General features: G+C 42.3%; 1 protein-coding gene across 4 annotated transcripts; it reads left to right on the top strand.

Annotated features, from left to right (window-relative positions):
- Nucleotides 1-1,073: 1,073 nt before the first annotated feature.
- Otulin (OTU deubiquitinase with linear linkage specificity) lies at nt 1,074-25,673 on the top strand. Of its 4 annotated transcripts, none has more exons than XM_051182593.1 (7): nt 1,074-1,273; nt 8,786-8,862; nt 12,340-12,434; nt 15,209-15,352; nt 19,856-19,981; nt 22,228-22,497; nt 24,909-25,673. In XM_051182593.1, exons 1-7 carry the CDS (start codon nt 1,122-1,124, stop codon nt 25,101-25,103), a joined length of 1,059 nt encoding a protein of 352 aa, XP_051038550.1. In that variant the 5' UTR covers nt 1,074-1,121; the 3' UTR covers nt 25,104-25,673. The 4 variants fall into 4 exon arrangements, with proteins under 4 accessions (XP_051038550.1, XP_051038551.1, XP_051038553.1 ...); XM_051182596.1 differs by lacking the exon at nt 1,074-1,273 and adding an exon at nt 2,089-2,107; XM_051182595.1 differs by lacking the exon at nt 1,074-1,273 and adding an exon at nt 7,490-7,558.
- The last annotated feature ends 1,215 nt before the right edge of the window (nt 25,674-26,888 follow it).

Raw genomic sequence — 26,888 nt, 5'->3', positions numbered from 1 at the left:
TGATATTATTCCCCGTTCTTGGGTTGGTGAAAGAGGCTGTACATTCCATAAAGATTTACCTAACAGCCACAGTGAAGTTACATCAATACAGAGGCTGGCAATCAATGGCTATTAAGGGGAACTGAAGATAGCCCAAGCAGCTTGTTCCTAATCATTCTAGCGCGGCATAATCAAAGTAGTGTTAGTCAGCCTTGTAGGGTGTTTAACACTAGTGTTCTCCACCCCCAACATTAATTTAGCTCTATCCTTTAACTACAGGCAAAAATGATCTTCCAAAATGATCTCAAGAGCACTCAACGAAGACCAATCCGCCTTGGCTTTTTACTGACCTGACTTCCCGCGTCAGGTAAGATCCACTGCCATCTACCTGCTCTGCTCCTGAACCTCCTGCAGGCTTCCGATCTGTCCCTGCCACGCCACGCTCCGCGCTGTGGTTCTGCACTCAAGGGTGGAGCTAAGCCTAACTCACTCACCTACTCACCTTGGCGTCTGCGCCCCTACGGCCTCGGGGATGAAACATTTCATTTCAGCTCTTGGAAGCCTGCTAATACCAGCCCTTTGCTCTCATTCTTAAATCACAACCACCCATACGAAGCAATACATTCAGAATGACACACAGTGCTGCGCTTGCTCAATTGTGGTCCCACAGCCGCCGCCAAGACCACGAGGGCTCCGGCGGCAGAGCTGTCACTCGGGAAACGGTGCCAACCGGAGTTTTGCAGGGACGGAGGCTGACGTTCGGAACCCTGCACTATCAGGGCCTTCTATCTCCACACCGCCCGGCCTGGGGGGTTCCTGCTCGACCTCCCATACCCACCCACTACTCCCGCCTGCTTATCCCAGGCGAGGGGGACGCGTCCGCGAGCGCTATCCGAACGTGAGCAGCGGACGTGTGGCGCAGGCCAACTCGGGCTCCGCGATTCGGGCAGTTCTGCGCAAGCGTACCCCGCCTCCGGACACCTCTCTCCCGCCACGCCCCCTCGCCGCGGGCCAAAGGGCGCGGGGCGGGGCCGCTGCGACGCTACCGGAAGCGCCGTGCGGAGCCACCTCGCGAGGCGCGGGCCAGCGCAACGTAGCCACGGCTCCCGACGGCCGGACCGCAGGGCCCGGCGTGGCCGCCCATGAGTCGGGGAACCATGCCTCAGCCTGGAGCGTGGCCCGGAGCGAGCTGCGCCGAGACGCCGGCGCGGGAGGCGGGGGCCGCGGCGCGGGACGGCGGGAAGGTGACGAGCAGCGCGCAGCCCCGGGCCGCGATGCGGTGCCCGGCCGAGCAGTGAGTGCGCGGGGCGGGGCGGCGCGGGCGCGGCGAGCCGTGGGGGGCGAGTAGGACGGAGTCGGAGTTTGGAGCTGGGTCACCCAGGCCGCCCTGCTCCGGCTTTGACAGCTGTCGGTCCCTAAGGTTAGAAAAGCTCTGGGAATTCGGGGAAGAGATCCGAAGAGTCTTAGTTCATGACCGACTCACTCCCTTAGCTCTTTCCTCCTACCTAGCTCGGAGGAAGTGAGGTCGCCCCTGTCACCGCCAGACCTGCCTACCTCGCTACGCCTTTGCTCTGGGAAGAGTGTTGCTTGCACCTGTTGGACAGACTTTGGCAACAGGCTAGCCCCTCTGCAGAGCCTGGCGCGGTGTCGTCCGGCCATTGCTTTTTACACACAAACACACACACACACACACACACACACACACACACACACACACACACACACACACACAAATTAGTGCGGTTTTAGAGCAGTTCCTTGTTGGCCTAAGTCAGAAGCGCTTACATTTTGCGTGGTCTGGAGCTGTTTGCACCTCAGAGTTCGTGGCACGGTTACATATGCCTTTGGGCTTACAAGATCAAAAGCTCAGCCAGCCAATTTGACTGACTTCCTTTATTTAATTTTTCTTTTTGACCGATTGATTTGTTTTATGTGTAGGAGTGTTTTGCCTGCATGTGTGTCTGTGTACCTCGTAAGTGCCTGGTGCCTGAGGAGGTCGGAGGAGGGACTTGAACCCCAGGACTTACAAATGGTTGTGAGCCACCATGTGAGTGCTGGGAACCGAACCACGGAGCCATCTCTTCAGCCCCAGACTAATTTTCTATTGACCTGAAATTTAAATTGTAAGGTAGGTCTAAATAGTCCTTCAGCGTTCTTTGAATCTCCTAAAAAGGGGTCTTTTGAAGCCTTGTTAATGGAATAGCTCATTTGGGTAGTGCATTTCGGTGGGCTTCTGTTGCTTTTCTTTACTGAGCACCCAAGTGTGGTGGTAATGATTCGTGTAATAAGCTAATTGGTTACTGAGGGAAGATTTAGGGTAGGAGGCCTTAACTTTCTCTCGGAGTGCTGCCAGCTAGGCTGGCATTTTAAGAGTTAGTGACATTGGCAGTTAGCTTTGGGACTTGGAGAGCTTTTAGCTCTTTTTTGGGTCAGCTTTCTCTAAGCTCCAGGAGTAGTTGCTGGATCTTCTGAGGCTAATGAATCAAGATACCCTGGCTTTTGCATGAAATATCCTGGTTCCTAAATAGGGGCCCTTATTTTTCTTTACATTGAATTCCATATATAGGTCTGTGGGTGAGTTGGTCAGATTTATGGCTACCAAGTTGAGGTTGCATAGGTTAGAGACCTAGGGTATCTCTTGCCTCTGCTTCCTGCTCCCTGGCCCAAGTTGGTTCCCAGCTGCTCCTACTTCCCATCTTCCTCCTGTCCTGAGCCCTTCCCTAGATGCCTGACCTGTTCAGTCCTCAGCAGTTTCATGTGGCTTGCAAGACACCTGAACGTTTGAGAACCACATTCTCAGAAGTACACATAGGCTTTTGGTAGGTTTTCTGGTGTGGTTCTCACAAACACCTTGGAAAATAGACCTCAGAGGAAGGAGTACTGGTAATAGTTCTTAAGCTGAAAGCCTAGGTTTGTCATCTTACACTTGAGGAAATAGTTGCAAGTTCTACAGGCACAGCTTGTTGAGGGAGACACAGGTAGGGGATTTCAAGACCAAGTTTCCTGATGCTTGGTGAGAGCCCCCCCCCCCCTTTTCTTCCTGACTCAGCAGCACTGGACAGAGGCATGATTTATAAGGACAGCAAATTTTACCATCCCCCCCATGTTTGTAGTTATGGTTTTATTGGCTTAAATTCTTTTCTTACTGCCCATGTTGCCTTTAATTATCCCATTCTTCTTTGAGTCTTCATCAGGTGGGAAATGAGGTTAGTGTAACTAAAAGTTACTGTTTCAACATCACACCACTAGCTAGTTTAGCTTTCTGAATCAGCATTATCCAAGTAGTTAATTGGGCTGATTTTCTTTGTGAGGCTTTCTTAGGGTCATGTATCATAGAAACATTTTATAGTTTACAGTATAATAGGTGCATAAGTGATAGATACAGCCTTGTAGTTTGAGTGTAAATTTAGATTAATATTGTGAAGAATATGCTTTAAAAATCTGTTTTGGAAAGATCTTTCTTTCCACTGGAATCACTGAAAAAAATGTTTGCACCTTAAAATAGGAACACAGTAAGAGTAGATATGATTTGAGATACTTTATGTAGTCATTTTTTACCACATTTGAGGGAAAATTAATTATGAATACAAACTTTAGCCAATCTCCTGTAGCTGAAGGGTGTGATGAATGGCTCCAGTGCACAGGCTGCTCTGATTTCTGTCTAATAAACTCACTGCATTTCACAAGGGAAAGACTGGGGGAGAGGGGCACATAAACCACATGTATACACTGCTGGCTGAACAAACCCCAAGATGGCTCGCAGGAAAACTTGGGGTCTCTTTTGAAGACCAGATTAATTGACCTTCTGCAAGCTCCCTGGCTGCTCATGTTACTCTGTCTTATGCTTGCCCATCCTCTCTTGTTTGATTCCTGCTCTATCTGTACAGTATCCTTAGACAGTTATATCACACTCTTTTTTTCAAGGGTGTACCCAAATGAGAAGTGGTTAAGGAATTCACAGACTGCCCCACACACCCTCTCAGTCTACTTGATTATGAAACTGGAGTTGAATCTGGGATTCATAGTGTGTGGGCTATTCGTGGAGGTATACCAGTAGTCTGTGAAGCAAACTGTGTTTCCACTCTAAGGTATGGATTCCTACAGTGTCTGTAAGCACACACATACCCTGCCTTACAAGTGTTAAGCTGTTTTCAGGGATTGCCAAGCCCACTGTTATGATGTATGTTTTCTTACCTTGCCAAGTCTAGTTCTCAGGGAGCAGGGTAAGAATAGTGGTGGGGTAGTAGTGGATCCCCTTCCCTTTCCTCACCAGAAGTAGAACCTACACCTACATCAGGAATTCTCTATGATGTCTCCAAACCTCACTGTTGATTCGGCTGTGTTGTCCTTCTGCAGTTTTGGAAGTCACGTGGAAAAGCATGAGATGGATGTGGAAAGTCCACTACAGAAGTGGGTGGAATTTTGGCCTAGGTGCTGGTACTTTCCTGCGTTTGCTGTGTTGTTTATCCCTTTCTGCAGTCACTGAACAGTGGAAAAAGGCGAGGTTGAGTGGTCTTTACTTTTCCTGTGTCTGTGTGGGAAGACATGTTGACTGGTTGACTCTGTCTCAGCAACACTGCCTGAGCCATTAGTCTTCTAGGACAGACCAGGTTATGTATGAACAGCAGGGCTCCAATTTAGAACTGAATAGAAATACATACTCTTAGATAACTATTTTGGGGGCTGGAAAAATGGCTAGTGATTAAGAGTACTTGCTGCTCTTATATAGGACCTGGTTTAGGTTCCCAGCACTCACACAGTGTAACTTACAACTATCTGTACCTCTAGTGTCAGGGTATCCAGGACCCTCTCTTGGCCTCAGGTACCAGGCACACACTTGCATTTAGTGCATGTGAGTGCCTTACTATTTTATACACATAAAATAGTAAGATCTTAAATACATCTTTTTCTTCTAAAGGAAAGCATCCATTTTAGAATCTTTTTAAAACAAAAATATTGACTTGTAGGTTGTGTATATAAATTAGAATTGACTGTTGTCATTTCATGTCTTGAATCAGGAATTGAAAATACGGCTTCACAGAGATCTGCTTCACTGAGCTTTGCTGTTAGTTTGCTGTTTTCTTGGAAATATAATTTTGTCTGTACCAGTGAGCATTTATAAACAAGTCTTAGCTGCATTTAGTGGTCCATTCCTGTAATGCCAGTACTCTGAAGGTAGAGGGGTAGGATGCTCAGGAGTTTAAAGCCTGCTCCAGCTGTGAGAGAGCCTGTCTCAACTCCCTCTTATCTCACATTCTTTCTCTCTCTCTCTTACACACACACACACACACACACACACACACACACAAAATCTTTAAATAGTTTAGTTCATGAGAAAATGTGTAAATAGTATTTAATGGAACTTGAAAACATATACTTTCAAATAATGCCATGTGCTAAACTAGGAAATTTCTAGTTAGGAATTACTATCGCTTTGGTTTTAAATGTAACAATTAAACTACAGTTTAAATGTAACTAGCATGTCTAGACATTCAGTCATTTTTCTCTTTACTGTTTTATAGCTGTCATGTTTTATGGGAGTGAAGTTTTTGCTGTGGTAACCATCTGAACCTGTGGGGTTTGTGGCTTCTGTTCTTTACCAGTAAAAGTTGCCATCCTTTTAGAGCTGTCATCATTAATGACTTTATCTTAATATCCCTTTTCCTTGAATTGTTTCATTATCCCTTCCCATTAAAAAAAAAAAAAAAGACAAGACAAAAAACCCAGACCTCTGCCTGCTTCACATTGCCAGCTTTAAATATTATTTCCTTTTGTAGTTGTCTTCAGTGTAATAGTTTGACTCTTAAAACATGAAAACCATGTTTTGTTCTAATGCAGAGGACAAAGCCCCTGAGCTTCAGCTGCAGCACAGAGTGTCTCAGTGGAGCCATTTGATTTTGTTATTTGCTGTTCTAGGGAGTGAGCTCCAGAGACTGGGGCATCTTGGGCAAGTGCTCTTTTTTCCTCATCGCCCTCAGGGGGGTGGGCATTTCATCCCGGCCTTTACATGCTTTCTTTTCTGACTGGGTTGATCTTCATTCCTTAAAATCGACATATACCTGTTCTCCAAGGAAACACAGCTTCCTAAAGGTCCTCATTACAGCTTGCCTTTGGTGGCCAAGGAAATTCAAAAATGCTGTTGCAAGGATCTGGGTGAACTGCCTGCCCAGTTGCTGAAGCAGTTGTAGATGCTGTGGGCTCTTGAGCAGCTTCCACTTTGCTCCTCTTGTTAGGACTGTGTCCTGAACCACTGCCTTTTACTGCCACCAATTCCTGCACCCTTTTGCCGTCCCTTTGCACTCAGCTCTCCTGTCTGTTCTGCGGTTCATTTCTTTTAGTTCTCCTATTGGTCCTTGTAGGAATTTGTATTTGTAAAATGCTTCTTTGGATTGCCCCCTCTGGGCCTTGGGGTTGTGATTATGTTTTTGGTTATTTTGTAAATTAAGAACAGAGACGGGGGGGGGGGGGGAGTTCATGCAGGCTAGCCACAGAATTTGCCTGAAATGCAAATGTATGATAGGCGGTTAGAAGTTAGCTGGAAGAGGAACCGCAGAACATACAGATCTTACCAGCCTTCTCATTGAAGCTGAGAAAGCTGAGGGCAAGATTGGGGAAGTGTTGTCCAAAGGCAGCTTCTGAGAATTTAAATATATTAAGAAAGTGATTTGTTTCAATGACTGTTTTAGAGAATCAGGATTTCTCTGATAGCTATAACAGAAAGATGTTATTACATTTATGAGAAAAGAATGAGAACATGTGGTCATATTTTATTTTTGGCCTTTGATCTGTTGTTCCCATGCATCTGTTGGCTTTTAACTTTGGCACAACCTCTGTGGGTGACATCATGCTGTTTGCTTGAAATGTCACTGGAGCATGATACTTGCTCTCTTACCATCACACTGCTAACTCATATGCATACATATACACTAGGGAAAAAACAAGGTTAAGAAAGGATCACCGGGAAAAATCATTTATAAGTATTCTTCCTTGTCAATGGATATTGAAGATTGATAGTAGCTAACTTTTTTGAGTACTCATTATTTTAAGTTTGTTTTTTTTCTTTAAACAAGAGTCCTTTGAAGTAAATACTCTAGTAACTGCTGTACATAGAGGTAATAAGGGCTGGAATAAATGGTAGCTAAGCCCTGCCAGTCTGGCTTGGTGCCCACAGTAACTGTTGCTCTCTGTAGAGGGCAGGGCCATACAGCAAGTGTCAGGATGTGGTAGCAAAGAGACAGATGAGGATTCTGAAGCTGTTGGGATGAGAACACCTATAGTAAGATACAGGTGTAAAAGTGCAGAGTGCTTGTGGCACTGTTGGACTGAGTTCTGGACAGTACCTAGAGGAATAATCAAATCCATGCTGGCGGGATATGGTGGATATGGTGGGTGTGTGCATGTGTGTGTGTATTTACACATATATATCTTATAGATACATGAATAGTCATATATATGACTGATAAATATATTAATGACAAGGTCTTTCTATACTCCAGGCTGGCCTTGACTTCAAGATCTCCTGCCACAGCTTCTTGATTTAAGTACTGGGATTACAAGCATGTACCACCACATCTACAAGGTGCAGATTTAGACATTTGTTCCCTCTCAGTTGGGAAACACTGGATGATTGCATAAGGTTCTGATTAGATTCCCACTGCACTCCACTCTCTGGCACCCTTCTGCATCTGTCCTGATCTGCTGTTCTGTCTCTCAGCTCTGTCTGCCAGGCCATGCCCACAGATAGAGATTAGAAGCAGAAGTACCCTGCTGACTTACTTGGTTCCTTCTGTTTGAGCCTGGCACCTCTTCCTGGATTCCATTGTGTTTGAAACTCCTCTCTCCCAGGCTTCTGTGAGCATGGGGCACTGTCATGGGGAATCTCCTGATTTTTATGCTCAGTGTGTTGCTATTCCTTCATATGGACTTGCTTCTTTTAGTTTCTTAGAACCTTAGACTTCCTCCTGGCTTACTAGCTTTTATTGCCTAGCTGCTGCCCCTCTAGCAACCTCGGGCTTCCCTGCCTGCACAGTTTGCCCCTCTGCTTCTTACTGGTGTTTCATATACACATACTTTGCTTTCAGCCAAGATGGTTTGTGTTCTGTTCCCTTTATTGTTATTTTGGGTTAATAGTATTTTTGAGGCCCTGGGATTAACATTAAAGCTGTAATGTGCTGAGCAGATCTAGCCAAGCCTCTGAATATTTAAGGGAAGGGAGACATTGTCAAAGTGGTAGCCCCTACTCATTATCTTTGTCTAGAATTTTCCCCCTTCCTAATACTAATAGTTCTCTGAAAGTGGCTGCATTCTTAAAGAAGTTAAAGCTTGTGGGAACATAGCAGCATCTGGGTGGTTGGTTGATTGCTGGTTAGGGAACAGCAGAGGCCTTGAGAATTTTTAGCTTAGGGGATTGTAATAATGATCCTGTTTTTAGAGTAGTTGCTTTTAGAATTGCTTGTAACATTATGAAAGTCGACATTCCTGTTGTAAATGCTTTTATTATCATGATTTCTGTTCTTGGAACTTGGTGGAATCATTTCAGGAGTGTCATTTCAGGAGGTACATGCTGGTCAATTTTAATTTAGGTTGCCTTGGAGTCATGTGAAATATGAATGGTCCCATTTAAATGAGCAGTTCTGAAGTGGAAGAGGTAGAGCATCCTAGGACCCTATTTTATTACTGTGGCATCCATGTATGAAAACAGTTACGCTTCTGTGTTATAAGCATTTCATAAGCATCTGTATGTTATCACACATTGGGGAATGTCAGTGAACAGAGTTTGAAAATATCTACTTTGGTGTGATTTCAGCGAGGAGGACATGTACCGTGCTGCAGATGAAATAGAAAAGGAGAAAGAATTGCTAATACATGAAAGAGGGATATCAGGTATGTTTGGAAATGTTTTGTTTGTAGACATTTTTTTGTTCATAGAAAATTCAGTAGGTTAGTATATCTGCCTTCATGAAATGTGGCCTGTCTTTCCTAGGGAGTCCTTGCATACATGTAGTCCCTTCTACATGAATTACTCAATTTACTGAGATAGATTTAGGGAAGACTTTTCCTTGCCTCTGTTGACTGTCTTCTCTCTGTTTATTTCTTTACATTCTTAGAAGAGTTTGGGTGTGAATATACTTTTCATTTTCAGTTGTATGATGTTTTGAGAAGTTAGCTATACACAGGTCCTTGTCTGAGGAAGGCCATAAGAATCTGATTTAACTACAGTAAAAAGGCCTTGTGCTTTGTAGCACCAGTTCTTTTGTGGTTATCCATAGTCTGGGCCGCTCTGTTAGGGTTGCTCTTCTCACTCCCACCAGTGCTCCTGGTGTGGACTTGGTGCTCCTCCTGCCTCCCTGGCCAGTGGTGCCCTTCCATTGCAGGCAGGCCTGTGCAGAGGCTGAGTAGAGACTGCATAGCGTGTGTATGGATGCTGCTGGCTTTCTCATTGTGTCATTCACGTGTTAGCTGCTTTGAGAACTGGCTTCTATTTCATTTACGGCTAACAAAAGTGATAATTTAATTAGGATACATAAGGTTTTGATGTTTTCTGAATCTTCTCCAGAGCTGGTCTGTTCTTCCCCATGTAGCAGAAATGTTTTGTAGTGGTTCTCCGTAGAACTGCGTAGGGTACTCAGTCTCCATGTCTGTGTTGTGTTGCTCTCCATTACTCAGGACACAGTGTTGTTTGGGCATTAGGCTCTTCTGTGCTTACCCATGTTTGCCTATGCTGTAGAATCTCTTCTTCTCTTCCACTTTCTGGGCTCTGTTGTGATTGTCTTCTGGCCAGCATTGTTCTCCACAAAGACCCAAGCCTTTTAGTTAAGCTGTGACATGCAGCTTCAGTCTGACTGTGCTCCTTATAGCTCAGTCCTGCTGAGTCCTCACTCTTCCTCAGTGTGCTGTAGCAGCATAGCTTCCTCCACCACGGAGCTCAGACTGAGACAAAGAGTGCTCTCATTCTCTTTGTTGGTGAAGATACTTCATCAAACTTAGCTCCATAAAGGCTTTCTAGACCTCCTATGTGGCTTTGTAAATAAAGACTTATTGGGTCTTTTCAGTTTGTTTGTCCTTGGTAGCTTTCATGCAAGTGCAGTAATGTGACAGAAACTATATGCTCCCAAAACCCAGGTTATTTTCTACCAGACCTTTTGCAGAAGAATTTTGGGATTCTGATCTTAGTCTGTCTTTTAAGAGTTCCAGTTTCCTGGAAGAGTCCCAGTTTTGTTTCTTACTCTTTCAGGTGTGGTTATTGTATTCATCACTTATGTGATGCATAAGGTCCAAGCCTTAGTTATTTGAGTGTCTGCTTACCACTTTCGTTTCTTACTTCCCTTATTTAATTTTTTTTTTTTTTTTTTTTTTTTTTTTTGGCAATAAAAATAATCTTCCTGGAAGCAGCAATGGGAGCCTGTGTAGTTTACAGTTAGGAGGGTATTGTAATCAGTGAGCTGATGAGGTCAGGTGTTGCCTCATCCTGTGCCTCCTTCTCTTAGTCTAGTCAGCCTGTGGGAACTGTTGCTCTCCTCTCAGAGATAGTTGCCCAGTGGAATTCAGGTAACATTACACTGTAGCTGTAAAAGTACTTCATTTTCCCAAGCCTCCTACCTCATACAGACCTCTGATTCAGGAGACAGGACTAGTCTTCTGACTTGGTTTTTTGCCTTTATAAGACCTCTGGACCAGCCACCCTGTGACCCGAAATATTAGGATTCCCTAGCCTTCCCTGCCCAGGGGTCAGGAGTGAGGACAGCAGAGAGGAAGGCAGGAAGGTAACCTTCCTGCCTAGAAGCCTCCTCCTCTGCTGGTAGAATACTTTCTGGCCAGGCTTACACCCATGTCTGACAAGAACTTATGGCCTAGAAAGGGTCCTGACTGTTAGCCATTCTTCCTGTTTGTGGAGGAGGTGAGTGGAAAGGCAGATACTTGGGAGTACTTCTTTTCTCTGAGCAGCCTCTTAAAATTATTTCTTGAATTTCAAAGATGAAAGGCCTTTATTTAAGGATTGGTTGTACAATAGTGAAATTGTGGTCTCTTCACTTCTAGCGTAACCTTGATGTAGTCCATAAAGAAATACATCTGTGCTGACTGTTCATGGATTATTTTCCCCTTCTGTATAAAGTTGATTTTTCTTTAAGAAATGATGACTGATGGTTTGTTTTAGTTTTTTGTTTGTTTGTTTTGAATAGGCAGTTTTATAATATACTTAAAAACAACAAACAAATTGCTTTCCCTCAACTATAGAAATGTTGGTGCTTCTCGGTCATTCTGGCTTCTGCCGTACACTGGCTTGTAAATGCTTGTGGTCTCTTCTCCTTCTGTAGAAGTCTAGTCAGGGCAGCATCTTTGTCTTCATTATCTTTATGTTCCCAATTCTGGCACAGTGCTCTATACAGTTACAATTTCAGTGAATATATGTAGAATCGAATGAAATACTTATTTCATGTACAAGATAGTCAGGGTTTCTGTGTCCTGGAGTACTTTAGGTTCTCCTCCTAAAACAATTGTTAATATCTATATCCTTAATAGTTAAAAAAAAAAAAGAAACCAAGTAGAACCCAAGAATTTGCCTACTTTCCCTTTGAAATAAATTGTCATAACAAACATGTACATTGTCATAGGTGTATATCAAGAAATCAAACCTCATCTGTTAAATCAAGAAAATCTTATTTAAAGCCCCAGATTTAATCCTCAGTACACACACACACACACACACACACACACACACACACACACACACACACGAGAAGAGTGCTGGGAGAGAAGAGAATCTAAAGGCATTAAAAAAAAAATCTGGTAACATTTGTTTAACCCTGAGGTGTACTAATTTTGGGGGACATAAAAGAAAGTCTGTGGATTAGCCAACAATGAGAGGTCTGTTATTTTTTGGCTTATTAGGGAATTGTAGTTTTTAGGTAAATATAAGTATAATTTTTGTTAGGTATTTCCTCTGCCTAATAGATATGAAAAGTTACAGATGGTGGAAGTATTTTCTCATGGTTCATGTGCTTGCTTTTAATTATAAAAGTGTTCATAGATACCCATGGGTCAGACAAGTATGAGCTGGGGAACTCCTGCAACAGTCTGAGCATAAGAACGGCTACAACCTGATTAGCTGTTGTGTGGAGAATGGGTTGGAGGGTGTGGTGACAAGGGGGGACCCATTGAAAGACCACTCTGGTTACTGGAGGTGGCATGGTGGTGGCCTGAACTAGAGGTATGGGCGGTAGTAGGATTCAGGAAATTTTAAACTAGAGAAAGAAAGGACTCCCTTCCATCCCCAGTAAAGCAGTACCATTATTTCCATTATTCTTTGGTTCATTACTTGTTTCATTTTTTATATTGTTGCCCATTTTGATTCTTCAACAGAACCTAGGTTAAGTGTGGCTCCTGAAATGGATATTATGGACTACTGCAAGAAAGAATGGAGGGGAAATACTCAGAAAGCCACATGTATGAAAAAGGTACAGCCAAGATGCACCTATTTGTGTTCTTCAAGCCATTTGTCATAAGTTACATATCATATTATGTTTTTAGACATGGGTTAAGACAACTGCTATAATAAGACAATGCTGTAAATATTGGAGTTCTAATTTTAGAGATGAGGAAACAGACTGCAAAGATAAGGACTTGTTTGAAGTCATAGTATTAATATAGAAGCAACATCAGTTCTTCAGTAACTTAATTTCTTTAAATAACACATAGCAGTGCTATTGAGAATTGAGTCAATGGAGATTTTCTTTGAGACATTTGGGGGTGCCCTCAACTTGATATTATAAAAGCCTCAAGGTGATGCTATACCTCCTGTGTTTGAACACATGCTGTCTAAATCCTAGGGTATAGAATTGTCCTGTATTTTCTTTGCAGAGGGGTCTTGAACGTCTTTCTTCATTTAAGCCAGGAGCTATCTTCACTTAGTTTCTTTGCATATACTGGCAACACTAATGCAGTCTCCAGGAGAGTGGGATTGTAGTGGAAATGTAGCATACCCTATGGGCTCTACCTGCAGAATGTACCCCTATCCAACAGTGTTCCTAATCAAGAGGGTAAACCATGTGATACTGCTACTGTAACACCATTCTTAGCTACAAAACTGGCAGTGTCAGACTTCTACCTAGTATTTAAGGTTGTATCTTTTGGTTACTTTCCCCCTTGGGTTATTTACATTTTGAATTTGAATATATTTCTTGTGTTTTAGAAATATTGACCAATATTTTTATTTTTATTATTTATTTTTGTGTATATGTGCAGTGTCTGCAGAGGCCAGAGAATACATCGGATCCCCTGGGACTGCCACATGGGTGCTTAGAATTGAACCCAGGTCCTCTGGAAGAGCAGCCAGCACTCTTAATCACTGAGCTATTTCTCCAGCTCTTATTTGATAAAATCATATGTGGTAGAGATATAGTCTTTGGGTTTTTGTTTTTGTTTTTTTTGCTTAGGGTTTTAAAAGTTTTCAAAATTCAATTAGTTTCCCTCATAGCTTTTTTTCTTGTTTTGTTTTTTAAAGAAAATATTACTCATCTTTTAGGGTTCACCTCAGGTCCCTTGGAAATCTGAGAGAAAGTGCCAGCTGCAGCCCTATTTCTTCTAAATCTGTATCCTAGATCACAAAATACCCCGGATCTTAGTATCACCCAAGGTGAAAGACTTCCCTTTTAGAGACCCTGTGCTGACAGCATTATCAGCTACCCAGGGCTTCCAAGTTGTCTCCCAGGAAGCTGAGTTGAACCATGAGTCTTTTCTTATCTGCCCAAAAATGCCTTCACTGACTAGTAACTTTATTCTGCTGTCTCAGTCACTTCCAAAGACCTGTTTCAACAGTTGGCAAATTAAAGTCCAATGCTGAAGATACTCAGGTTACCCATTTATACCATATTTTGGAACTTAGGAGAGCATCGTTCTTGTCTGGGATTTATTTCAGGGAAAGATGTGATCTATCAGTAACCAGATCAAAGCAGCCATTTAGAGGTACAACTCTGAGAGCTGTGGTGGAAACTGGCTAACATCATTGCCTGTTAACTTCGATTCTTGATTTTATGTTAGTCCTTATTTACCTAATTACCTGTGTTTAGTTTCATATGAATTAGATTGATCTCTGAAGTAATAGATATGTTCCATGTACAGATCTGTAAGACTTTAATGGAGATGGAATTTTCGTATCCCCCATGATGTAGCTATGGTGTCAGACTTTGTCCTGATACTGTTTTAAACAAACCTGGACTTCCAGTCATGAGGTCACATTTGTCAGCTGTGTCACTCTTCTGTGTAGAACAGTGTCTGTGTTACACCAGCAGCAATGTTATACATCTCATGTTCACTGTTTCTCTAGATTGTATTGTTGTCTCATACTTGACTTAATCTCTTTTTTCATTGTGGCTTGTTAGCACAATTCCCCTGCTAATACTCAGTGAGAGCCTATATAGTCCAAGTATATAGTAGGATATTCCAGCTAGGTTTGTGTAAGTGCACTCTGATGTATCTGTCCACAGTGATGACATTGCCTAGTGACTTTTTCTTAGAATGTATTACCACCACTAAGTGACATGTGCTTGTATGTGTATGTATACACACACACACACACACACACACACACAGAGAGAGAGAGAGAGAGAGAGAGAGAGAGAGAGAGAGAGAGAGAGAGAGAAGAGAGAGAGAGAGAGAGAGAGAGGAAACTCAGGATTTTGTATATGATAGAAATACTTCGGGTTTTCCCTCCTTTTCCTGTTGTCTTTATCAAAACTTGGGATTAATTAACCAGTGAGTGGCAAGTGCTCCCTCAGTTGCTTAGGAAGGGGCTTTGAGGGTGGTTAGTGCTGAATGATTAGTTTATTTTGTATGTCAGGTCTGTTGCATTTGTTCTCAACCTGTGGGTTGTGACTTCCATGGGGGTCACATATCATGTATGCTGCATATAAGATATTTACATTATAATTCATAAAAGGAGAAAAATTACAGCTATGAAGTAGCAACAAAATAATGTTATGGTTGTGAGTCACCACAGCTTGAGGAACTGTATTAAAGGGTCACAGCATTAAGAAGATTGAGAACCCCTATTGTAGATGCTGAGCTTTCAAATGGAATTCTAATCAGATATTGGAGTGCCTTGCATGAAAGACTGGGCTACTCTTGTTTTCCCACTTCCCATTGCTTTAGGACAGTTTCTGTAGGGGTGGAACTTTTCTTGTGCTCTCAAGCCAGTAACCACCATCTGAACTTTTTGATGTTTCCTTCCAAGGGTTATGAGGAAGTTTCTCAGAAATTTACATCTATAAGGCGAGTACGTGGTGATAATTACTGTGCGCTGAGGGCTACGCTGTTCCAGGCCATGAGCCAGCTGGCGGAGCTGCCCCTCTGGCTGCAGGACCCGGAGCTCATGCTGGTATGTTTCAGGGAGTTCTTGTGAGAAGACATCTCTTCTGCTCATGCTGCCTGATGGTGCTGTATGCAGCATGATTTCAGTGTATGGATTTGTTCAATTTTGCATGTCTGAGGTGATCTTGTATATTTAAAAAAGTGACTAGAAATAACCAATGTTTTCCAGAAGAAAAAATGCTAAATTTAATACAAACAGTTAACCTAAATTAGAGACTAGATGTTTAGAATTCATAAAAAACATATAGAAACAACTTGACTTTAGTATTTAGCCAGGATTTTAGGTGCAGTTAAAAAATTTGTACTATTCCCATGGTGAAATGTTGGCATTAACATGGAGAGGCATTTCCTGGCCCTGGCTGTCTTTAGTGCTTTAAGTCTGCCACCTGGTAGAGTGTCCTTGGGATATATGCCTCCAGGTGTCCCGTTATAAAGAACATCACATAGTGACATTTTGTGTAGTGGATTATAAAAGGAAATTTTATAAATCCTGGCATTAGTTAGCATGGCTTTGCTGTTTTTTCTTTACACATGAGATAAAGGGCTTTTTGGAATGTGGAGGTGGGGAGAGCTTAATTCTGTAGCTCAGACTGGCTTCGAACTTGTGGTTATCCTTCTGCTTCAATCTTCTGTGTGCTGGAGTTACAGGTGTGAGTCATCATGCCTGGTTGATAAAAACATGGCAAAGATGTTACTTCTGCGTGATCTAACACTTACCAATAAGCATTTCCTAGGAGTAAGTTAAAGTGCCAGTTGCACTGATCGCACTGATCTGTATTAAGTGTAGTGAATGAGTGTGTGCTGACTAACTTGTCCCTGTTACGGGCTTCTTACACAGGAATGTACTGTGCTTTCAACACAACGAGTAAGTGGAATGAATGTGGGTCACTATAGGCTTAAATGACACATTAGTATTCAGGCATCTGTACTGGCCTGTCCTTGGGGTTCTGACAGGATACGCCCTCAGCTGCAGCCACTGAGAGCACCACCTGTGCACATTCACTATGTTCCCTTTTAAAAGGGCCCTGCCCATCTCCTATCCCTCTCTCCCCCTCCTTCTCCCTCTCTCTCTCCTTCTTCCCCCCCCCCCCCACTTTCTTCTCTCTTCTTCTGCTCCTGTCCCTAGAGGCCAGTCTCCTCCCTTCCCTTTCCCCTTTTTATGATCTCTTACCCTATTAAAAAAAACAAAAAAACAAAAAAACAAAAAACCCTCTGCTTGAACCCTGTCGAATGGTGTCTTATGCTGCTCTTCTTAAATTATAACACATTTACCTTTGTGAGGCTTTTTAGATTCCTGGGCTTATTTGACATTGATTTTAAATTTTTATACTTTGTAAGAGCTTTTGATGCACATAATATCCTAAATGCCACATTTGAAACAGGTCAGGTAAGCAAGGTGGGGTGGTGCATACCTGTAATCCCAGCACTTTTGATGGTGAGGCAAAAGGATGGTGCCTTTTTAGGCCAGCCTGGGCTACATAGTGCAGCATTTTCTCAAGACCTGCATCCCCTCACCCCCAAAAGGGTGAATAAATAGGCTACATTTGATATTGATCAGTATTGAAATGTGTGCCTTGTAGGAATGATGTGGCTGTCATGTGGTTTTCCTTATTAATTGGAGTAATGTACAAATAGCTGTTAAATTCCCAGTGGCTCTGTGTGGTTTCCTCTTTCCCACAGCATCAAAAGTTTGCCTGCAGAGTCACTGTTCACACTGATTGGAGTTTGGTTCTGCTCAGTCTCTGATGAAGTGACTTTTTCGTTCTCGTGCCCTCAGAAACTTAAAGTGGTTTGGACCTTTCTTAATAGTTTATTTTGCTATTCCTAACACAAGTGAAACGCTGGTCTCCAGCTCTGTTCAAGGTGCTAGGAGAGGTGGGTTGATAGACAGGTGAATGGTTTTGCTGGAGATTCATGGAATGAGCAGGTGTGCAGTTGTCTGCTGCCATTAGCAGACTGTGTAACGCTCATCACAATGCCAGGACATCAAAAGGAGAGAAGCCGGGCTCAGCAGTCCTCCATTGAAAATGACCCTGTGGAAGGGACCTTTGATTCTGCTCAGCTTCTCTGACCTTGCTGTTTTCCTGGTTAGGAGCTAAGCTGTGTCTTCCTTGCCCCTCTTGACATACAGCTGTCCCCTTTTCTCTTATCCTTGCTTAGGCTTCATGTTTGATGTTCTTATTTCTGTCCAGAACCCAACCTGCTTGACTGCAGGAAGACCTTCTGACTCCACCCACAACCTGGAGATGGCTGCCAAAGCTTTTTAGTTTTAAAGTATACTGTATTTTTAAAGATCTCTGAATGGGCAACACTGTGACAGCATTTGCTAGAGAAAGATCCAAAGCTCTTTGTGATTTCCTTTGGGGATGATACTTTAGATACTTGCAACTGTCATGTTATCAAGGTACTTGTTAGCGAAAACGGGCTATTCTCTAGGTCAGTCACAAGTGATGTGTTTAAGTGACCTAGTGATTCTTAAACACCATCGTTTTTTGCTTTGGTCTGTCACTTTCTTTTGGTTTTTTGAGACACAATTTCTTTGTAGCCCTGGCTGTCCTGAAACTTGCTCTGTAGGACAGGCTGGCCTCAAACTCACATTGTCTCTGTTGGTATTAAATGCCTCCGCTGCCACCACCTGGCCAGTCTGTTTCTTGTATCTCTTACTTCAACAGAAGGCAGGCCTGTGTGCTTACTAGAAAGGAATGGTGATCTATGTGGACCCCATTGTGACCCAGGAAAGCATTTAAAGTTCTGTTTACTTCTTTGCAATAAATAAGTCCAACTCCATTGTTCTTTTTCAATGTGTGTGCGTGCTTGTGCTCAGGCACCTGTGCCTCCCCTCCACACAGTGTGTGGAGGTCAGAGGACAACGTTGTGGAGTTTGCTTACCGTCTCCATTTGTGTGGGTCCCTGAGATTGGACTCAGCAGCAGGTTTATGTGGCTAGTGCTTTCTCCCCACTGAGCTGTCTTGTTGGCCCTCTAACCTACTAGTTCCTTTCCTATGTTTTATTTTTATTTAAAAATTTTTTTTTGTTTTTACTTTTGTCCAAGCTTCCCACATCTGGAAGTATATACCCTGGACTGATTAATCGCTTTATCAACATACTGACTAGTGAGTGAGTTAATGAAATGAGAAAATTAACCTGTTTCTCCCAGAAGTAACTGAGTTGACTGTTGTACCTGCTTTTTAGGTAACTGTCCAGTATTACAGAGTTCTGGGCTTCCACTTACCAGGTATTTTTTGTCTGATTGAGGTTCTTGGAGCCAAGTTGTAATTTCACTTGGCTGCCACTTGAGGGCATGGTAGATTCTGGTGATAAATATGAGACTAAATTGAGAAACTGCCTGTCTGTGTTGCAAGAATGTGGGAAGAGTGGGCCTGTTACAGCTTTAGGTGAAGGTCATTTATCATGATAAGAGTGACTGCATGGCTTTCCCCCTTTAGTGATGCAGAGCACCGTTACTGTGGTTCTGAGTTTTATAGAGACGAAACCATCCTAGTTGCACATGATTGTCACAGACAGAGAGCACAGTCAGAATTACTGTCAGGGGTGTGCCTTTCTTTTCTTTTCTTTCCTTTCCTTTTCTTTTTTTTTTTTTTTTTTTTTTTTTTTTTGACTCCAGGGATGAAATCTCTACTTATAAAATTTTAAGTGTGTGTGTGTCTGTTGAGCCATCTCACTGGACCATAGAGGTGAGGTGAAATCTTAGCAGTGCAGTGACATGCCCATACCCAGCCCAAGTCTATGGTTTTTATCCTGACACACCCAGGACTGTTGGGAAGGAATACTTTCCCATGCTGTCATCCATCAAACTGGCTTTCACGTTTCAGATTCTATTGATGTGTAGGGACAAGTGAAATAGTCTGTGGAACAAGAACAATGAGGACCATAGCAGTTACTTGTCCTTCTGTCAATAGTAAGGAAGGTACAGCTCCCTTACCCTCCCATTGCTGATGAGTCCCCACTCACCTTTTCCAAGTTATGGTGTTGGTTAAATGTGTGTGTTAATATTGCTTAACTGACAGGTCTTATGTTTTTAGTGGGTTGTTTTTAAGAATCAGAAGTTAGGTTTTGCTGTCTTCTCAGGGAAGGAGCAGGCTTTGACTTGATCATGGGCCTTCTGTGGCTACAATTACCTGTCTGAGTACTAATGAGTGGTAAGGCTGCTGGTGGGCCCAGAGCCAAGGTGGTTACTGTGAATACCCAGTGTGGGTCGTTCCTCAGCTTAACCTCATGTTTGCATGTTATGTCCCTGCCTGTGGTTGGTGTCCTGCATGCTGCACTCCTGTGGATCTGAACCAAAGGCATTCAGTCTGTGACAATACTTTCTGAATTTGTGACTTTGGGGTTCAGTTATCCATTCTGAACCAATAGGATAATTGCAGGATTTAATTCTGGAAATTAAGGTAGGTTTTGTGTAAAGGCTTTGTGGTATCTCCCTTTTAGGTTGTGTCATAGATATCTTGCAGTATTGACACCTCTTTATCTCTGTTTCTTGATATTCCAGTTACCAGAAAAGCTGATAAACAAGTATAGCTGGATCAAGCAATGGAAACTTGGACTAAAGTTTGATGGGAAGAGTGAGGACCTGGTTGAAAAAATTAAGGAGTCCCTTGCCCTGCTGAGGAAGAAGGTTTGACCTGTGTAATTTCTGTCTAATAGGTGCAAAGCTTTCCCTTTCATTTCCCCAGAAGACTCAGTGCTCTAGGCTTATTTCTTTATTCATAGTTATTTTGCAGTTTATAAAGAAAGAAAGTTCTTTTTGTCTCTTGGTTCTCATAAAAACCAGAATGTGCTGGTTTCAGACAAAATAATTCTGTTCTGGGGAAATTGTGTAGTCAGTATGTCCAGGAACTGAGTTTGATCCCAGCACTCATGGAAAAATTCCAGATAGGGTGGCACATGATTGTAATCCCATCATTGGAGAGCAGGCCACAGGATTATCTCTGAAGCTCACTGACCATCTATCCAGGCTAGCCTAATTGATCAGTGACAGACCCTAAGCTCCACATGCGTGCATGCATACATATACACCCTTACACATGTGCACACATATACACCCTTATACATGTACACACATATACATGCACACACATTGAAAAATAAAACTTTAAAAGGGCATACATTCTTCCTATAAAGTCTTTCGTAAAATGGTAAAACACCATCATTCTGTGTTCCTGGAGGTGATGAGATTATATATATGTATCTCAGATAACATTTTTATTCTGCCATATTTATAAATTTCAGGGTTATCATTTAGCCATATTCCCCTTTTAATGATTTATTTTGTGTTTGCATACTTATATGTGCATATGGGTACTCATGGGTTCCTGGAGCTGAAGTTAGAGATGGTTGTGAGCACCAGCATGGCATCTGCTGCAAGAGCAGCAAGTACTCTTAACTGTGAGCTCTCTCTCCAGCCCTTTAACCTACATTCATATTCTCAGTGACCATTGTGTGTTTGAGTTCTTTCCAGTTACTCTTAGATTTTAAGCCTGCCCATATGTGTTAAAACTCTTTTTCAGGAAGTAGATATAGTATCTTGTCTTTTGAAACCATCCTGAGAGTTGTCTGAACTTGGTCTGGTGTCCATAGTTCTGCCTTTCTGTGGTAGAGTGCACTGTCAGAGCACAGTTATCTCTTTGCCTGTTAGAGTGTAGTGTGTAGTGTTTAGGGGTGAGAAGCCTGTGTCTACCCAGCCATTGGCCTAGTAGAGTGGTGAGTATGGGCTGCAGCTCTGTGAGAGAGGGAGTGATGAGTCTGGCAGCTCAGCTGCTGGATTGCAATTTCTTTTTCATATTTGTTAGGGTCTGTTAAAACTGTTAGTTTTGTTTTATTATATATGTCCACTGTAACTAGACCCTACCTTGGGGGAATGTGTATGTGATACCACTTTACAGTAACATTAAAATTGCTCATTAATAATCTGTGCCAGCACAGGGTGGTGGTGGTGCACACCTTTAATTCCAGCACTCACGAGGCAGAGGCAAGTAGATCTCTTTGAGTTCCAGGCCAGCCTGGTCTACAGAGTGAATTCCAGGATAACCAGGGCTACACAGAAAAACCATGTCATGAAAAAACAAACAAACAAAAAAAAAAAAAAAACCAAACAAAAAAAAAAAAAAAGAAAGAAAAAAGAAAACAGATTGGAGAGAGTTATGAATAGTTATAATTGTTAAAATTTCACTCAAGTATAAAATCTGGACAAGTGTTTAATGTTTGAAAGCAATGCTAATTATTGCTTATTCATAAGGACTAGTATTTATAGTGACATCTCTTTTTCATGGTAACAGCGATACACATATTTACTATGTTTTCATTTTCATTTAAAGAGTTTTCTTATTACCTGAAAGCCTTTATTTTTATTTAGGAGTCGAGACTTTCTGATTGAATTTATTCATTAGGTACATATTTTTAAGACATTGTAGGGGTAGGTTTAATGAACCAGTATTTAGGAGATCCCACAGTCTCCCTTGGCAGTCTTCCATTTTAGAGGCTTGCTGCATATTTCTGGGGTAACTTCTAAACCCTCTTTCATGTGTAGCAGGCATATATCTGTGCTTCCTAGGTCTCACATACTCTGTCAGGTGTCTGTCTGTTGGTGTTGTTCTCCTTGCTTGGGAAGTTAGCGAGTCAGCATTCCACCTCATATCCCTGTGCTTCCCCTTACTGTGTTGTACTTGTGTTTCACATTGACCAGGGAAGAAGCTCATGTAGTCTGAAGAATCCCATTGTGTGAGGTGAGAACTGGAAGTTGTTCACATTGACATGTGTCTTACCATCCCCTGCTTGTGAAAATCATCTTGTACTCATGGTGCAGAAGTATGCCAGGGATTTTCAGAACACAAATTGTGATTGTGACAACTTTTCTTATTGTAGTGGGCAAGCCTGGCTGAAATGAAAACTGCTGAAGCAAGGCAGATAGCTTGCGATGAATTGTTCACCAATGAAGAGGAGGAATATAGCCTCTATGAAGCTGTAAAATTTCTAATGTTAAACAGAGCCATCGAACTCTATGATGATAAAGAGAAGGGAAAGGATGTCCCGTTTTTTTCTGTGCTCTTGTTTGCTCGAGACACATCAAATGACCCTGGACAGCTACTGAGGAACCACCTAAACCAGGTGGGACACACTGGTGGCCTTGAACAGGTGAGTTGTGCCTTTTGAGAGTATTTTATCTCTGTTAGCCATCAAATGGACTCTCACAGTTTGTAGGCCAGTTCAGGAGCAGCTTCTCTAGGTTCTTCTGTTTCAGCATTTCCTGCCATTCAAGGCTACAGTCTTGACTGGGGCGGGATGATTTACTTGCATGTCTTACACGAATGACTTTTTTGGCAGGAAACCTCAGTTCTTCATTGGTAGTCAGAAGGAGGATTCAGTTCCTCACTGCACAGGCCCTTCTCTGTAGGTCTGCTCATGGTGTGGAGGAAGGTTCACACTCTCACTTACCCCTTATTTGTTAGAAGCTAGTCACTAAATATATTTCCTTACTCAAGGGAGGGGAAATGAAGTTCTCCCTATGTAAGGGAGGCATGCCAAAGACTTGTGAACATAATTTGTTAGTTCCCACCCTTATGCGGACCCAGGATTGCTTTTGCAAAGTGATGGATAAGATTAGTTCTCTGACTCTCTGGGAAGCTAAAATATTTTATAAAGCACTAGGAAGAACCATTTGTGGTATTTATTTAATCTTAGCTGCTGTGGCCCATAGAGCCTGTCCTATTTCCTGTCTTTTATAGAGGCTAAATTTAGGGTATTGTGCAGATACTTAGTGCAGTAGTGTCCCCTAAGCAAAAAGTCAAGTCATCTTATTGTGTTCACTCTGTGTATTTCTCTAAAAGATGTTAATACTGTGAGTGTGTGTGTGTGTGTGTGTGTGTGTGTGTGTGTGAGAGAGAGAGAGAGAGAGAGAGAGCGAGAGGGAGGGAGGGAGGGAGGGAGAGGGAGCACGAGCTAACAACTAAAGTAACATTAAAGTTCTGAATCTAACCTGCTACCTTTCTACTTAGACTCCTGTACCTAACTTATCTGGAAAGGCCCAAGTATCAGGACAGATACTTCAAGAAATAGAGTTTCTGTGAGTCTTTTTGGCAGGTAGACATCTATGGAAACCTATTCCATTGTTTTGCTAAAGGAGTAAGAAAGAGCAAAAGACTGGTGGTCTTTTAACTGCTAGACCAGAAATATTTAAGATTACTTAAAATAACTGTAATCAGAATGTAGCCCACTTATGTCTCCCGAACTGTAGCAAAGACCTTGGGGCAAAGAGTCTAGTAGGATTTGGTCTGCATGCTAGACTGAAGTTAGTGTTTTCAAAGTCCCAGCATGCTCTGCTGCAATTGTGAATCCTCTTTTAACAATTGCTTCTTTTGAAATATAACTTAAGCACCATTAATTCTTCCTTTTAAAACATTATAATCCCCAGGATAGTCTGGTTGTCAACCATGTTGAAACTATAAAGAAACCCAAAGCCCAGTAGCATGAGACTTCTATCCTCTAACCTTATGTAGTTATAATCTTCTTTCTGTCTATAGATCTGTCTATTCTGAACATTCTTAGTAATGGAAATCATATACTGTGTGGAATTTTATGACTGGTTTTTTGACTTAGCATAATGTCTTAATGTTTTAGAATATATTGGTGCTTCATTCCTTTTTATTACCAGGTAATATGACATGGTATGACAATATCATATTTTACTCATTCATCAGTTTGAGTATTTGGGTAGTTTTTCTATTTGCTGTGAATATTTATTGACTCATTTTGTGTGTGTGTGTGTGTGTGTGTGTGTGTGTGTGTGTGTGTATTTCTCTTGGGTATATGTCCAAGAGCAGAATTGTTTTGGGCAGATGGTAATGTTGTGACATTTTTGAGGAGCTACTGTACAGATGTGGAATGTAGCTCAGTGCCAGAACACTTGCATAGCATGCATAAGGCCCTGTAGCATTGCCAAAAGAAGAAAGAAAATACCTGCCCCATTTTACATTCCCAGCAGCGGTTTATCATGTCCCATCTTTGCTTGTCTTCATGATGCTTTCACTGCCTTTTAAAAATTGAGATGAAGTTCAGAGAATATAAAGTCTGTGATTAATTGACAGTACATTTTCAGTCCCCATGTTTTTATCACTCCCAGCAAAAACGCTATATTCATGGAGTAGTCACTCATCTGTCTTTTTGATTATGTACATTCTTATGGATATGAAGTACTGTCTCATTATGGCTTTGGTTTGCTTTTCTCTATGGACTTATGATTTAATGTGGTTATTGACTATTCATGTATCTTTGGAGCAATGTCTTCCAAGTCCTTTTTATTAAATTTTAAACTGGTGTTTTAATTGTTGATTTGGGAGCATTCTTTACATGTTCTGAGTATAAGTCCCTTATCAGATATGCTCTCAATTCTTCATTACCCCTCCCCTTGACTAGGCTCAAAGGGGAGGAGAAAGGTTGCAACTAAGTCATTGCTACTCATTGTCTGGGGTAATGGATGCAACGTGGTGTTAGGCCCCATCTTTCCCAGTGGCTTTCCTCAGAACACTCATCTGCTTTTTCCTTCTCAGGTTGAAATGTTCCTTCTTGCCTATGCTGTTCGATACACCATCCAGGTGTACCGGCTGTCCAAGTACAACACTGAAGAGTTCCTCACTGTCTATCCCACAGACGCCCCCAAGGACTGGCCTGTGGTGACCCTCATAGCAGAGGATGATCGGCACTATAATATCCCTGTCAGAGTGTGTGAGGAGACGAGTCTGTGAGAGACACTTGTGGACAGCCATGTGAGGCCACATAGGTGCACATCAGTGCCTCCTCCTGGGGCCCTTAGGTGTGTGGGTCTCCAAGGGCAATCTGGGGGAACTCTTGGGCTGCTGGAGCCAAGCTGGACTGTGATGTTCTGAAGACTAGCTGCTGATAATGAGAAGTAGCCCAAGTCTTCACTCATTGTTCTGTTACACAGTGTGTTTCATTGGGGGCTCCAGCATATACCTTTGGAAGGTACAAACTACGCCACCATAAGGCAGATGCTTTTGTGTCAGAGGACACTGGAAAGGAATATGTCCAATGAAAGTTCTGATGGTAAACTAGTGTTACTTTTTAAGATAGTAGTTTTGGTTTTGATTTTTATTCTTTTTATGGGGATGGCGGTGATGGGTTCATTAGTGGTCTTCCTATGAGATATGTGTAAGTGGTGAGATCCTGGAATGGAGAGTTACATTATCTTTTGATGGCCTCATCTGCTTTTGGAGGAATGGGCAGTGAATTTATATGCCAGTTAATACTATTTTAAGTAGACTGTCTCTTAGAAGATTAAGAATTGGGTCCCAGAGTAGATTTTTTGAAGCTCGGAAGAGATACAAGAAAGAATGGAGGGGAGTCTAGACACTGATTTCTGAGCCTTGGTGCTCTGCATTGAGGGACCCTGTTGACACATGTGTTCTAGAGCTGGGGTTGTAGGTTCTCATAAGCTCCAGTGGCTATGATTCCACAGTCAGAACCGAGTTTGTTTTCACCTCTTTATAGAAGTGGAAATCAAAAGTGTTACCTAAGTTGATATGGGGCTGAGCTGGCTGCTGGGCCTCCTTTGCCCCTTTCATGCTGTTGAAGATCTCACAACCATCAAACCCATGTAACGCATCCTGAGACAGGATGAGAGACAGCCAACTATCTGGGATGTCTGATAGGCAACTCAAAGCAGAAGCACAAGGTAAGCAATGCAAACGTAGTTGGAACTTCTTGGGCAGCCAGAAGGAGGCAGCCATGCTGGCAACAATATGTCTGTCTTCATGGCATGAGACATGGTCTTGACTTGGGCAGGGATGAGTGGGAGAGGGCTAAGCATGGGTTACCTTGGGGCTTTTGTTTCCCTTGAGGGCCATAGCCCATGGTCTTTGTTCATGGGGACCAGACACATCCCTCTTTAGTATTCCATCTATAGCACCCAAATCAGTTCAACATTTTTGGTGCTGTTATCCTGATGCATTGAACTTAGGGTAATTAAAGCCCTTAATTTGATCCAGTTTCATATAGACAATAAACAACTTGTTTTGGGAGGTAGGACAACCCTTTAAAATATAAATTATCATTTCATTAAAAAATTACATCTTAAAAATTGACTGAGGTAAGAAAACTCAGGATATACCAAATCTTGATGTAGTATTTCTTCCATTGCCTCATGAGTAAATTACCACATTTTGTTAACTGATTATTGATTAGAGTGCTGGCATCAAATGGTGTTCTGAATGTGTGTGACTGTTAGAGAGGCTCTGTGTTTCACTGTGAAATGCTATGGGTCCCTTGAGTGAGGAGCCAAGTTAAAATAATAGTGGCTTACTGTTGACTTGGACACTTTATTTTGTTGATTGTAATTAAATAGTAGGAAATGCCTGCCATTCATGTTTGAACAGTTTTGAAAAGCAGAACCTGAAATGTTTAGATCATTTCCAGCAGGAGTGATGAACTGTCCATTGGGCTTGAATCACTGTTGAATTTTAGTAGTGCCTTTGGCAGTACTCATGCTTCTCTGCATTTTAAAGACATCTTAG

Source organism: Phodopus roborovskii, unplaced genomic scaffold (genome assembly GCF_943737965.1).
Source record: "Phodopus roborovskii unplaced genomic scaffold, PHOROB, whole genome shotgun sequence".
Classification (NCBI taxonomy): Eukaryota; Metazoa; Chordata; class Mammalia; order Rodentia; family Cricetidae; genus Phodopus; species Phodopus roborovskii.
Note: the sequence above shows the minus strand (reverse complement) of the source record. Positions and strands in the feature narration are given on the sequence as shown.